Source organism: Melospiza melodia, chromosome 2, assembly GCF_035770615.1.
Source record: "Melospiza melodia melodia isolate bMelMel2 chromosome 2, bMelMel2.pri, whole genome shotgun sequence".
In the NCBI taxonomy this organism is placed as follows: domain Eukaryota; kingdom Metazoa; phylum Chordata; class Aves; order Passeriformes; family Passerellidae; genus Melospiza; species Melospiza melodia.
The window spans coordinates 127076783-127092274 of NC_086195.1; the positions used below are offsets into that span (position 1 = coordinate 127076783).

Genomic DNA, 15492 nt, shown 5'->3' on the forward strand with positions numbered 1-15492 from the left:
TCCCCTCTCTCTGGTCTAAGTTACCTAGAGGAAGGACAGAGGGATAGAAGGCAGGTGGTGGGAGGACGTGGGACCTCAAGTCAGCAACAGTACCAGGAATATGTCACTGCCTGGTGGAGATGCAGCCTCTCCTTTGTCATGACAAGGCTGCATCTTCACACAGAGCAGCTCAGTGAAAGGAGGGAGAGGTCAAAACAACACATACTGAGGTGGTGCAAAGCTCAAAGAGGTGTTTTCTTCTCCATCTAAGACATTCACTTGTTCTCACAGCAAACTGAAACTTGTTAAGCCCTCAGTAGCACTTCAAATTACTAACTTGGCAGAAACCAAGAAAACTGGTATTAGGAAGTTGCCTTAGCTCCCCATGTGGTCAGACAAAACTAGAACTTAGGCAAAGAAAATGACACAACTGAGGTAATGAATGTAAATTACACTTTCTGTGGAGTTTCAGAAAATTGTTAGGACAATCCAAAGGCAGTATGGTCACCTCCTTTCTTACAAGCCCAAGTACTGTGGTAACAAGCTGAAAAATACCACGTTATCACTTCAGCCTAAATTATGGAAGGAGGACCAGTGTCTTCATGCCCTTCTTTCTGGGCTCCATGCTTCCTATATGGCACAGGACAAGCACTCAGGGGTTTCATTTAATTCAGGTTGCTCTTTCTGCCTATCCTGCACACCTCTCCCAGCACTTTTGCACGACCACTTTTGCTCAGGCCAGAAGAATACCAAGTACAAGCATTCTCATACAGTGTCCTTCATCCAAGTCACTTACCTTCTTCTCCATTGTTCCACTGTCACATAAGGTTGCTCCATTCTTTCTTCCTCTTACTTTGAAGAAAATATTTAAAATTCACGCCCCCCAAACCACCACTTTCCTACTGGTATGCACTTGCATCACAAAAATCCAAAGCTTCTTTTAAACTACATCAAAATTTCTATCTTTGCAATTGCAATATGTATCTGTACAAACAATCAACACATTCTCCAAATATCTATCGCTGTGCTGCTCTGGCAACAACTCTTGAAGGAAAAAAATCTATACCAAACAAAACATGCAACAAGTACAGTAATAGAAGAGATTTGCACGTTAGCATTTACTCTGACCAGTATGCATGATACTTACTTGGTGCATTCTTCTAAAGACTGTACAAGCATTTGCTGGAAAGAACTTATTTCTTCCAGGTTTCCCATTAAGTAAGAAGTATTTGTCAAGGTTAACCTGGAGCCAAAGCAAATAAAACATGTTTAGGTTTGCAGCTATTGACTAACTGTGCATTAATTCTATCTATTGCATTAAAAGAAAATGTTTACTGGTTCTTAGATTAAGGACCAGACTGTTTCAATCAGCAAGCAAACTGAATAAAAGCAATCCCTGCCTCAAGAATCACAGAGTTCACAGAGGTAAATTCACACTGACATCCACATTTTGACCATGTTAACCCTCCCCAATACCTGAGAGATCTCAATTTAAAACACAGGACAAACTCACATACTTTTCACTGGCTTGTAATGGTCGCAGGTAGTTTGAAAGCATTGTTTGTAGCTCCTTAGCATATTCATTTTCTGTTTCTAATATATTTTGTAGCACCTACAATAAATGACAATTGCTAATTGGTACTTTTTAAGATATATCAATACCAATTTTAAAGCATACTAAAATTTATTTAGCATGAGAAAAGCTTAAATGAGAGTTCCTATTTTAAAAATGCAAATATCAGCAAATATTGAATACTATACATCTATGAAATTCACAGGAGGAAAAAAAACACACTACACCAGATGAATCAATCTTTAGCTATACACAAAAAAATGCTAAGTTTACAAGATTATCACCACATTTTGCTGTAAAATTTGAGTTACACAGAGCTTTCCTCCAAAGCCAGGGGTAATTATTCCCCCTATGTACCTCAGAACAGTCACAGATCATCAGAGGATGGTAAAGCACAATAGAACTTGCAAGAAAAATCAACAGTGTCAGTTTCTCAGTCTCAATTCCAACACATTGCAAGTAATATTGCTAGTGGAGTGTTCAGATGCACTAAATAACCTGCTAGAACACCTGAATATTAACAGATTTACAAAGATCAAGTAATTTCCAACTTCACTTAGCAACACATTTAGCACTATTACATTATTTTTAAATAGTGCTGCCTAACCTTACACTGGGAGTACACTACCATAAGAAAATTGCAATAGACTGATGCAAAGCCAGGTATTTATAAAATACAGCACACACACTTGGGTTTTGGTTGAATATAAATCAAACAAGTAAAATAATCCCAAATGTGTACAGGAAAACATTTTACTGGGCCATTTCTTGGGAGTCTGCTTTAGGATAGCCTCCCTTATAATCATATCAGGTTCTACTGTGCTTTTAGAAAGCAACTTATTTTTTGCCTCCAAAAGTTATTTAGCAAGAGAATCATCAGAATTAAATGCAGTTTAGTGAACAGAGCTGAACTTCAAAAACTTACTGCTAATCAGTGGTCACAAGCTGCAGGACAAACCTCATTTTGTTACATGCCATATTTGCCAAGCCTACAGTAATATCTCATTTCAGCATTTATAGGAACAACTGTAATTGAGTGCATTATTCACTGTTGTAGTCAATACTCTCTCTTAGGAAATAAAAAAAGCCATTCATTCCTAAATGCAAACCTGATGAAATAACTTTAAATAGTTCAGTATGTCAATGAAGAATTCACTGTTCCTTTCACTGGTGTCACTGATTCTGCTTATTCCTTGAATGCTTCTATTCATTTGGGGAGAGAGAGAGAAACCATTTTTGAGTCCATTCTTTTGTTGCAAGTCTGAATCTTGAACTGAAGATTAAAACGTCTCCATTCTCTGCTAAACACTGTGACAGAAGAATGTCACAGGGAAAGTTATGGCTACTAACTTGGAAATTACAGCATAAGTACAATATGGGCACACAAATTTTTAAAAAGCTAGGAGGATTTTTTGACCCTTTAGACCAGGGAAATAAAATGTCTCTGCCAATCATAGCACTAACTAACTCCATATTCTCTTTTATATACATAAAACAAAAAAGCAAATAGTTCAAATGCAAATATAAAAGTACTTGGCATCCATGAGGTTCAAAACTAAGTGCAAAACCAATATTTTTCAATATGGTTTTTCCCACAAAAATCTCCCAGCCCAAAGTCATTAAACTGGCAGGAAAAATTAGTAGGGAAAAGGAGACTGAAAGCCAGGGACAAAACCACAGTGTCCTGATGAAGATCCAAACAGTATTAAAAGACTCTGAAAGATAAAAATCAACAAATTTGCTAAAGATCTTGAAAGACTGCAGCACTATCCCATTTTCTCAAAGACTACTCCCATTCTGAGCTACAAACAGCTGTCTGAAAAGCTGGAAATAAAACTAGTTTCATGTTGGACACACTTCATTATTTTCCTTGTGCTGGTTTGGATTTTTCTTTGAGGATTTTCTTTGCCATATGGAGAACATGGGATTAAAGGAAAAAGACTTAAGGGCAGGGGAAGGTAATAACAAGAAAGCTTAAAAACTAGAATTAGTAACCTGACAATTAGTGGAAAAAGGAAAATTAATGCCACTGTAAATAAAACTATGCTACAAAACCTATACAGAGTACCAGATGCACTTACACATGTTTTTATTCTAGTAATTCACAATGTTACACAATACTTGAGATATACACAGTTTCAACTGTCCCCAGAACATATTAAACATATTAAATCTATCACCCTTTCTTCTAAACAAGTACAGTTTTCACTGCATACAATTTGTTTTTAACTTTGAATACATTTTTTAAAGAATAACCTTGCTTATATAGCTCTAAAACATAATTTCTGTGATATCTTGCATTCTTCCAGCTTGACTTACCTACCTCACTGAGAAGCTGTGAGAATTATTGGACTGTGCTTTGAAGTGATAAGTAGTCATTACTGCAACTCAGTATTTTGGCACCAGGAATCCCTTACATTCCTCACATCCACATCTCTTCCACATGATCTAATAATCACCTTTCTTCCCTTTCCTGCTCTCTGAGCACTCTGGCTGCTGCAGGACCCCATGAGAGCTCCCAGACCTCGTTTCCACAGCTGCACCACAACATTGCAGGATCCGCCCGGGTAGGACAGAGCAGCACTGCAGCTCTGCAGCCTGTCACTGCTGACTGGCAGGCACACACAGCTGAGCTCACACTGCACCAGCTCTCCCAGCCACACGGCATACAACATCCAACATGGTTAACAGGTCTGTCACACAAAACCTCAGCCTGCTCCCTACCACCCAAAAACGGATTTACAATCACCTACACAAGGATGATTGCATTCCAAACCAGTGGGAGAAAAGGCAGAGTTCAGAGTTGCACTTGGGCATGATCCTGTAGCACACTAACATTTTATCACACTAGTATGGCACTTCACCAAAATATCACAAAGTTGAGCAAAATTGTGATCAGTATGTCATTTTCCTGGTTCACAAGAATTTGCTGAACTCCTTAAAACAGGCTCTTGAGAGGGGCATTGTAAAGCACTGCACAAGTATACCATATGAGGGCCCTCAAAAACTTATATGAACTTCATTAGACAACTTGATTCAACTTTAAAAGTGTGACCTCAAAAGGAGTGTTTATTTTCTACTACTTCTCAAACACTTAAAAGGAAACAAGGTTATCCAAATACTCATAACAGTGGAGAAATTTGCCCATTTCTTCACCTGCTTTTAGAATAGTTACCCAATCTCAAAGCAACTGTAAATGGAGAGAACCTGATTTTATTCTGGATACAGAGTTACAAACTCTCAAGGGATCTGAAGCAAAAATAAAACTCAGAGTAATGCCTGCTCTATCTTCAGGGAATAACATGCAACAATACACCCACTTCTTCAGTAATAGGCTACTAAATTACTTCTACATGGAAAATGCTTCATCACAAGTCTGGTTCATATTACACACTACTATAGACTTGTACCATTTCATGGAGGACAACACCTCAGCATTGTCTACTAACCTGAACTCCTGAGCCAGGCCAAATGTACATGCATAACAAATGTGTCTTCTCAGCAACATGCAGTGCAAGGAGCAATAATTAAGCACACTGAGACTAGAAGCATGTGATTTGTCTCACAAACTCCAGACGGAGCTGTGAATCCACAGAAATAAAGAACACGTTTACAAGGGGATGAAGAGCAGAAGAAAGTGGGGAAAGCAGTCTCCTCTTTACATTAAGTATTTTCCCTTAGCCTATCCCAGTCCTCCTCCCAGAAAGGGAGCCTCTCCTATCACCTTCTGAACAGCCTTTTGATTTTGTCCTCAGTCCAAAAAACGTATCCTCAAGTGCTGCCTGCACAAAACCTTCCCCAGGGTAAACAACAATAAATAACTCTGGTGACTACAGAGTCTCAGCACATCCACATGTGGGGACAGCCAACAACCCAAAAATAGTACAAAGTCCCAGAGTAGCAGTCTCAACTATAGCTTAGTAGCCAAGAGAACCTTAAACACAGACTTTAACATTTACTCCTTCACTACAGCTACAGCCTTTCAGCTATCAGTTGCCAAAAGCTTTTTTAGAGATCTTCTGCTTTTTCCTCAACGTTATTATCAGTACAGACTGATAAAATATAGCACAGGGAAGTCTCCTGTCTGTAGCTTAAGACAGAACAAAAACTCAACTCAGAATTTCACTTCAGTGAATGGGTTTGCTGTTTGTCTTATCTACATGCAAAACATGAAAAAATCTTACATATTTAATTGAAATTGAAAATATTCTATAGATATTTCCAGAAGCCAAAAATGGCATGTTTTTGTGCCATCAGAAGCACAAAATGTATTTCAAGAAAATCTAAATGTCAATATGTCTAATTTAGGTTTCAGACACAGCAGTACAGTCTTACTTCTCTGAAACAATGGGCTAGGTACAGCACAGCCTCTCATTTTCTAAACCAGAATAAAATAGCGACTTTAAAAAAAAAAAAAAAAAAAAAAAGTAGGGGTACTTGCCACACTATGGAAAAAAGTGAAAATGACAATTATCCAATTCATTGCTGACAGACTTAAGACCAGCACTCTAGGGTCTGTGGTGTAATTTACAACAATTTTGTGTATTAGTATGAACTGGTCCTTTTCACTCCCTACAATGTCATCAACAGTTATTAAGTAATTAGCAGTCAAAACAGTTGGCATCTCATTACATCAGGTTAATTGTACCAAGAAAGTTGCACCTGAGCAAGATATAAAATAAACTAATCCTAAGAGTAGGTATATGATGGTCACTAGGGTTTGGGGTTTTTTGGGTTTTTGTTTGTTTTTTAATTAAACTACTTTCAAAGCCAGTCACAGCTGTATTTCCCAAAGTAGAGCAGCTTGAGCCTCCACAATTAGAAAGGGTCATTCAGGGAACAATTATAAAAATCACACAAACCAAAGGTGATATTTCAAAATTGTATGCTATAACTTGGGTGCCTGAACAAAATGAACATTTACTTTCTCTTCTTTTCATTTAAGTACACTTTCATTTCCCAAATTTGCATCCACACACTACAATAACCTAAAAAGAAAAAACACTATAAAGAGATACAGTGAAAACAAAAATAAATTAAATCAATCCACTATTTCGTCACTGGATATACCACAGCAAGATCTTTACATCCTGCAGTTTGAGAGACGGGTGTGCCTGCAGATACTTTCCATTGTGACCAGCAGTTATGGGATGCAGTAGCCAAAGAACTGCAGCCCTCCCTTCAGCACAGAATTGCAGCTATGACAGAGGCAGGAGCAGAGCCAGATGGAGGAGCAGGAGGTTGCTTCACAGCTTTCAATTAGGGACTAGAGACAAAACCCCTCTGCTCTTCCAGGTGCTATTCAAGCAAGAACCACACAAGACAAAACCAGAAAATTATGCTTTATGACCCTTCTTAAAAACTGACATAGAAATGAAAACCCATGACAGCTGCTGGAAGAAAAGGGAAAGAAAGGTTGTGGTTTGGTTTTATACCAGCAGGGAGCAGCGCTTAACAAAAACAGTAAGATGCTTTTTTGCTTCCCAGTGTATATCTCCTCAATAAATACATGATTCTCAACATGCTTACAACACACTTAAAGACAGAGTTGGGTATGTTTCCTACATGCATCTGTTTCTTACATGCAACCTAGTACCTGAGTACTAGGTTAAGAATTCCTGGGGGTGTGCTAAAGGCTCACTCTGCCTGTACTGCCTTGCTGTGAAATCTATGCACAGTATAAGGGAAGAGGTTCCTTAGGTTAACAACAGAGCTGACATACAAGCATCAATACAAAGGAAGCAAATTGAACATTTTGAAACAGTCTCTTATTCAACAAAAAGGACAAAAGTATACCTAATTAGTTTAACACAGCAGAATTTCAGTAATTCATGGAGATTGGGGAACATTGATGTCACATGTGGGGGATGGAAGAAAAAAAGGAAATTAACAACTAGTAAAACATGAGCATAATATCACATTAATGACAGTCATTCACTTACTTTAGACTATAATTTTTGCACCATGTTTAAGAATCCACATATGTGATATTCTTTTAAACTAATAATGATCTTGTTTATATGAGAATCCACCAATACCTCTATCTAGTTTTGGTACTTCCTAGCAAGACTGCCCTTTTTCCCCAGATAAGAGCATTTAGTTAAATGACATTCTACTGTATATAACAGCTCACATGGAAGTAAAAGTGATCACTCACCACATTGTAGTAACTTTTGTTAATTGCAGATGTATCAAAGCCTTTAGGTGGACTCTTCAATGTACCTGATTTGGGGGAGACTGGTTTTTCTGAAATAAAACATATTTTGGGGTCAATGGGGTGCAATTTCACAGCTCAACACTAGAGGTCAAACAAGCTGCTTTAAAATATTTATCAAGATACAGTAAAAAGGGTGTTTCACTGAGAAACATACATAATTGCACTTGAAATTACTGGCAAAGAATCAGTATGTTCACAATGAATCAAACTCTAGCCCCATTGAAGGCAAGCAGAAAAACTGCCATTCTTTTTCCTGGAACCAGAAAGTCAGTTAATAAAACTTGCACTTCCAAATTTATTTTTTAAAAACAAGATGCTGTTATAGACTGCAATTAAAAAAAAAAAGCAAAAAAAAAATCAGTAACAGGCATTTCCAAACCATATACACACTTTCAAACAAAAGTAGCATTAAGTTTCAACATTAATTTAATGACCTCTGTGAAAGCAAGTGACCAATCAAAAACTGAACACTCCAGAAGTGAGACATTACACTCAGTCTCAAAATAAGATTCAAAACACTGTACTAGTGACTTACCTTATGCCCCGAAAATCATCTTTTAAAACAAATTATTCTATCCTTCATTAATAGCAAAATATAAAAATGTTTATGCACTTGAGAACAGGGTTCTTCATAAAAATAAATCCTTCCTATAACCCATAGGGAATCTATCCCTCAGTAATGCATGCTCTTCCTAGAAGGACAACATTAATCTGCAAGAACAAAACAGTCCTGAGAGTCACCCAAGTGCTGGCCCAGATCAGAGAGGCAGAGAAAACACATTCCTAAAGCCTTCCCTCCCACCACTACCACTCCTCTAAGTCAATTACAGAGGAGCAAACATGAGGTGAGAGAAAATCAAAAGCAACATGCTGCTTGCTGCAGAAACAGCAAGTAAGATTTGCAGCATCTCTTCTTGACCTCTCACACTTGACTGTGGACTCAACCAACTGAAAATGCTTGTGAGACTCTGTTTATCAGGACATTTTGGTGCTTTGGTTTGTCTATTTCTGTATGTTTTTTAAATAATCAGGCTCCTCTAAGATGCAAATGTCTAATAAGCATTTGAGTAATTTGCATCCAAGCTATAAAACAGCAAATTGTCAACTGAACTTCTCCAAACAAAACCACAGAAGCATCACCAAAACATACACACTGAAGGCTATACCTTTATTTTAAAAGCAAGCTCCTGTTTCAAACACATTTTAATAAAGATACATGAATAATTCAAGTCTAGTTTACCTGATACCTCAGGCTAAGAATAAATTATGCAAGTCTCAAACACCTCTCCAGGAGAAGCCCAGCCAGCCAAGCTAAGGGCCAGCTATGGAAAATTCCCATGGACATCAGAGCTGACCAGGGAAGCAGCACCACAAGCAGAACACTCCCTGTGGCACCAGCCTCTCCTGAGCCATTTAGGGCTCCTTCAGGCTCCCAGCTGCAGCCCATGGATGATGCCAGCTCAAGCAAGCTGACTCCAGGTGCAGATCACCCTTTCATCTCCAGCACCAGGACAGCCTGGCAGCCCAGAGGCTTTCGCTAACAGCCCACAAAGAGCAGCTCAGTCCCCATAAGCACACAAATGCAAGTATCTTTAAGGGGATTTGCTCTGTATTGCAGTGGAACTTCCCTCAAAGAAGCTAATCTAAAAATAAAATAAAGTCTTTAAACTGCCAAACATGTGCAAAGCAAAAAAAACCACCCCATTCTCCTTGCCACATTGAGGGATGACAGTAAACCCCTTTTGGTTAATATCCCCTGCCTAGCCAGCCCACATCAGATCTAAGCTGACACATAGCACAAAAACTGTTAGAGCCAGCAGTTATCCAGCTGGGAACACTGGTGCTCTCAGCCACCAGCCCTGCAATGCATGTGTGCTCTGCTATACAGCCAAGTAATTCCAAATGACAGGACTCCTCCCACCCTCTCAGAACCAAGCTGTAAACTCCAGCAGATTTGCCATCAAACACTCAGTTTGAAAAGACCTAAAATCACCTCATATGTATGGCTACTCATTTATGTATTCATCTGTAATGCTTCTCTATATGGGACAATTAAATACTTTTCTTTGTACTGAATGATGAAAATGATGTCATTCCCACAAACGTGGTAATTTGCTTTTACTCTCTGTGGAAGCTCTTGAACTTATCCTACAATTTATAGTGACTTTCAGGTTCACTAAATACCTCAAGGTTTATTATCATGTGCCAAAAAGCATGAAAGGAGAAACCAGAGTTATTTCAGAATAAAAGTAAATACTTGTCACAGAATTTATCACAATACAGATGTCTTGAAAGGAGTAACAAGAGTTATTTAAGGATAAAGGTAAATAGTTGTCATTGAATTTATCATAATACAGATGGCTGACCATTGTTAAGCTGGCTGATCATGGAATTCTGGTTCTTTGTTATTTTAAAGGGTGCAAAAATACCTCTCCACTTAAGCTGCTGAACAAAGTGGGAGGTTTTTTTGCTGAAACATATAGAATCATTTATATTGCCAGCTGTTCAGCTGATTCAGTTATCCATCAGAGACACTCACATGTCCAAATTCAGATTTAAAGACAGAACAGAAAAAAATAATCACACATTCATATAATTTTGCCTGAACAGTCATAATCAACATTTAGCTTTTGAAATGTAAAGGCCATTTCTATTGCAGAAACACAGAATCAGACACAGCAAATTAGTCCATCTGTCTATCATGTCTGGTATTCTGCCTCCAAGCAGTGCCTTGCTTCATAATGAGGAATAAGAAACAGTCTTGCTGCAATTAGCTTATTGCACAATGCATTACAGAGAAGAAAATCCTGATCTTGAACATAAGAAACCACTTTCCTTTTTTATGCTAAGTTAAGTGTCTTTTAGTATCCTTGGTAATAGAACATTAGAGTATTTTGCAAACAGAGCATATTTCATTAAACATTTCAAGGAGGAACCACCCCTATTCAGCACACTACATCTTTATGAAGTCCATGGGTTTTTGAAACATCAGCAAAAGCCTGGCACCTTGCCCACTCCTCAGAGGCTCTATTTCTCAAAGCTCTGGAAGAGAGTGACTTGAGCCAGACACCAGCTTTTCCCACACAGATTTTTGCATCTCCCTACTTTTCTCCAGGCACAATGTGCATGCCTTATATTAACACTGAAAGCACAGTGAAAATGGCTCAGTGTATGATCAAATCCAAAGCTGGCAGGCATCTGCTCAAGTATAGGAAGAGATGGTATCCTGCTGGTGACTGAAACCAAGAGCTAAGTTCCCACTGTCCATCTCTCTTGTGATCAAAGCATCACATCCAAAGGCCCTCAGCCACACTTGATAATGCATTGTCTAGTGGTGGCAAACCAGATGGACTTCACTGAACAGATCATCCATGGGTGAGAGAATGAGGGTAGCACAGGCTTTTAACATTACTTTTCCAGGAAATAATTATCCTCAGTGGAACCAACTGCTTTTATAACCTTCCCCTAAGTGGTATAAGATGCCACAAACTCCCTTAAATGAAGTTATTTTATTCTTTACAAATGTCTATTTATTTGCTATAAAAAGAAAATTTACCCAATCCTTCCCAATACTCTGTTTCTTTCTATTTTAACTTATATGCCTTCACATTACCTGATATTCCCACATTCTCTCTTCTGAAATGCCTTCAGTTTATGCCATATTCATTTTCATGCAACAGTCTACTTTGTGCTACTCCACAGAGAATTTATTCCCTTCAGAACATACTTGACTAAAGCACTTTGACCCTACTGCTACAGAGCACCCCTGAGTGTTTCTGTGATTCCTGTGCCGTGGGGCATTATCTAGATAAAAACACCTGATTTGGGTTATTTCATCCCACATTAGGGGAGGAAAGGTGTGTCAACAAGAACTCCAAAAGCTGTGTGGTCCCTATCAGTGAAGTGCTACAAGGAAGCTCCATGTTCCTAGACTAATCAGTTCAAGTCCAGCATCAAGAGGGCAGACCTAAACCCATTCCCAGTTCTCAAGAGGGCTCTGGCACTGCTGCAGAGCTCCACTCTGCAATGCAGACAACACCAACACTTCTGCCCCAGCAGCATTCACTGGTGCCAAACTCTATGTTATTGATGTCTGTAGAGTTACACTTGACAAGAGAACACAATATTCCTCTGAGTGTACATGGTCAGGGAGAGAAAAATTAACATTCTTCATGGGGTTTTAGCTATTTTTTCCTTTGCTTTTTTTTCCCCCAAAGCCAAAAGTGTAATTTCTCTTTTCCTCACACACCACAGGATGGAAGCAGCTGACACTCTACTCCTCCACTATATTCTGACCTTTTCCCCACACTGATTTTGTTTTTTTTAACATCCAACTAAAAGAAACATTATCACTGTAATTTGCACTGGGCTTGATACCAATAACTGTCAAGAACGAGTAACAGAGGCTAGAGCAGTAATGATACATAAATTTCTGCAAAGAATTAGAATAAACTTTGAGACATATGAATTGCAGTTCGTACAAAGCTGTATTCCCTTCCGTGTAATCTCATGCCATCTAAAGGGATTATGCTTGGACACAACTCAGTAATGGACCATGTGTTTTTTGTTTTTTTGGGTTTTTTTAAATCTGATTAACATCTGACAGTAGCTAAGCAAGTGCATCCCATTCTGGCTAACCATCCTTCTTTTCATTGCAAGAAAACCCTCCAAACTAGGTCTCCAAATCTCTCTAAGTACTATGTGTGTGAGACAGAAGCAGCACTGTAAGAGACAAGGCTCCACCTACACCTTCACCTCTTCCTGTTCCATTTTATGTAAGCAAAAACAACCTCAATAAGGCCACACTGTCAAGTATCTTAACAAGTTTACACATTATTTTCTATCCTCTGTCACATGTAATAGCAGAGCAGGATAAAACCAAAATCCTTTCAAAGTACTTCCTGACTAGAGATCAAAGAACATTTAAAAACATAAGATGTTAGAGGGTTTGAAAATGGAAATGAAAACATAGGGAGGAGGGAGAGAGAAATGAACCTTTTTTTCTTAAGTTCACAGTGTAGGCATGTACCTGAATAGAAAAACAGTGTATTTTTTTTACATATTTGATCATAACTATCACTACTTTAAACAAATTCTCTTTTTCTCCTTGGGTCAGGGAGGGGGACAGAATAAATATACACTCAAAAGCAAAACAAAAAGAGTTTCCCATCTCAATCAAACTTATTTTCCCCCAAAATAGTCATTGTCCAGCATAAGAAAATGGAATGCTGTGCTCTGCTCAACAATCTCAGTATGCGTCCTACAACCATTTGTAGCTCACCTCATTAGCATTGTGTGCTAACTCTAATCACCCAGGCACAGCTAAACAAACAAGTTACAGCCATGGCACAACCACTGTGAGATACCTTATCATGTGATATGCTCTGCTGGTGCAATTTATGTAATGCAGCTTACTTTTCTTCTAAACACTTGAAGAAATCAATGTGGGTAAAGGCAGTTCCATTGCCACACACATATTCAAGGAAGGGAAGAGAGAGATAACTTCAAAGCCACTGTAAAAGCTAAGATTACATATCTACAGGTCTTTTACACTAGAGGATTTTAATTTAGAACAAAAATCAATTTATCTAAACATCTAATGCCTATGAAGTTTGTGAGAATCAAAACAAAAACACACTTGCATAAAAAACTTCACTCATTTCTTCTTTTACTCAATTTGCAGAAGTCAGGTTACATCAGACTGAGCAGATTTAATTTAGTGAGACCCAGGAGCTTCCTTAGTCATGTCCTGGGAGCTCTCCATAGAATGCATCATCCTATACATAATTTCTAAGTATTTACAGTATTTTCAGCTATATTTCAGAGAAGAAAGAAACCTGGAGTTATACTACCAATGCCAGACCATTTCACAGAGTATGTTGAAAACAAATGAAATGTCCAGGATGAACATTTTTTCAGAGAGACCTTAATCAAGAGCATGTATTTCAAAAACCCTATCTGGATTTTTTTTAAAGTCAATCTATTGTAACACTGATAGAAAACACATTTTGAATTTGAGCTAGCAAGGCTGCAAGTTCTAACCACTTTTAAAATACGTAAGGCAGAAAAGAGCACTTTTATATTTCAACCTCATGCTTGAGGCATAAAGGCACTTAAAATACTTCTGAATTGGGGAAATCCTGAAGTGAGGTGTACATAGAGTTACTAGGAAATAAAGGAAAGTGGCCAGTGTAAGATTATCAACTCAAGAAATGCCAACTCTCCTAATGAAGACAAATTAAGAAGAGCAGGGACACAGGAAGGCAACAGAAATTACATTTAACTTAGATGAAGCTTCTCATGAACACCCACCTATTGAAACAACTTCAGAGCTTTGTAACAACAGCATTACATCCTCGTTTCCACAAGGACAGCAGAACAAAGAAAGTCCAGCAGTAGGACAGTGACAATGCATTTGGATACAGAAGGGAGGAGAATTCCAGAAAAGCCCTCTCTCTAGGATCTTCAACAATATCCATAAAGCAAAACTTAGCTGAGAATAGAAATGCTCACAACACGTTTTATGGAAACAAGCAATAAAAGAAACAGTGCAGCAAAATTACAACAACGGACTTGAAGTAAGAAGAAATCAGTGAACTTAAAAATATGGATTAAAAAAGAAGTCCCACTAGTAACAACATAAGCAGAATAGGCTCTCGAGAATGATAATTCCTTTAAAAGTTAGTGGCATACCAAAGAAAGATCAGAAAAAGTGGATGCAAACTGACATGGAGCAAATATCACAAATATATACACTGACCACAATCACACAAAAAGAAGCAAAAGTAAGCAGGAGAAGTCAGGTCACCATTTAAAACACAACTAACATGGTTATGAAGGCAGTAGCAACAAAGCATCCCACAGCATGCATATATACATGAAGGGGTAAAGCTCATCTGCAACTCCACAGTTCCTAACACACTAAAATCTCCTGATATGTCATGTTTCCTTCCACCACCCCCCATCCTCCTCATAAAAAAAATCAATTCCAGAAAAACATATGCCTACAAATGCATTAAAGCAGGTTAAAATTACTATTTTGATACATTACACAGTACCTCTTGTGCTGAATTGATAGTAAAAGAACTAGCTATATCCATATCTGAAACCAGAGAGGACAAGTGAAGTTCCATAAAGTACTGGAAAAAGCCAAACAGTAATTTTAAAATGGAGGAGGAAAACAGAGAAAGCTAGTGAGCTACAGCTCAGTCATGTGAACTTGGTAATACTCAATGAACTAAGCTTCCTGAGAAGAGAAAAGCTTGGACACCAACAGAAGAAACTTCCATAGAAGAAATTTAACATATGAGACAGCAGTCCAAGAATGCAATAAGTCTTGCAGAAGGCACAAGGGATAAACTGTTGTGGGAGAGAGAATTCACCTATAAAGTGGAAGGAAAAGGATTTGGGAGAATTTTCTTTTGACAGCAAGAAGTGAAACCATGCCAGCCCCAGGGATCAGACAGGGCTGCAAGAAGTCACAAGCATCAGACTGCACTTGGCATTACAGCTTGTCCCTTCCTACTTACTTCACCCAATTGCAGCATTCTTAAAACAAGAACCACTTAACTCTGGTTACTGGCAACTTCTGGTTCTTGCATGTTCACTGTTAAAGCATTTCTGTTCTAGACCTTAATTGCCTACCTAGGTTCCAGGAGTTGGAAGAGGTCAAAACTGATGAAATTCAAACAAAATCTCTGCAGCAATGATTTAAATTAATAAC

The 15492-nt window shown here is 38.3% G+C and overlaps 1 protein-coding gene across 7 annotated transcripts in view; it reads right to left on the minus strand.

Moving 5' to 3' along the window:
- ARHGEF7 (Rho guanine nucleotide exchange factor 7) overlaps window positions 1-15492 on the minus strand; it is a 116381-nt gene that overhangs the window by 47850 nt on the left and 53039 nt on the right. For all 7 annotated transcript variants that reach the window (XM_063149951.1, XM_063149949.1, XM_063149947.1 and 4 more), the window contains 3 exons: window positions 7710-7798; window positions 1497-1591; window positions 1127-1222 (listed from right to left, as the gene is read on the minus strand). In XM_063149951.1, the coding sequence (XP_063006021.1) occupies window positions 1127-1222; window positions 1497-1591; window positions 7710-7798 (280 nt within the window). The remainder of the gene's footprint in view (window positions 1-1126; window positions 1223-1496; window positions 1592-7709; window positions 7799-15492) is intronic.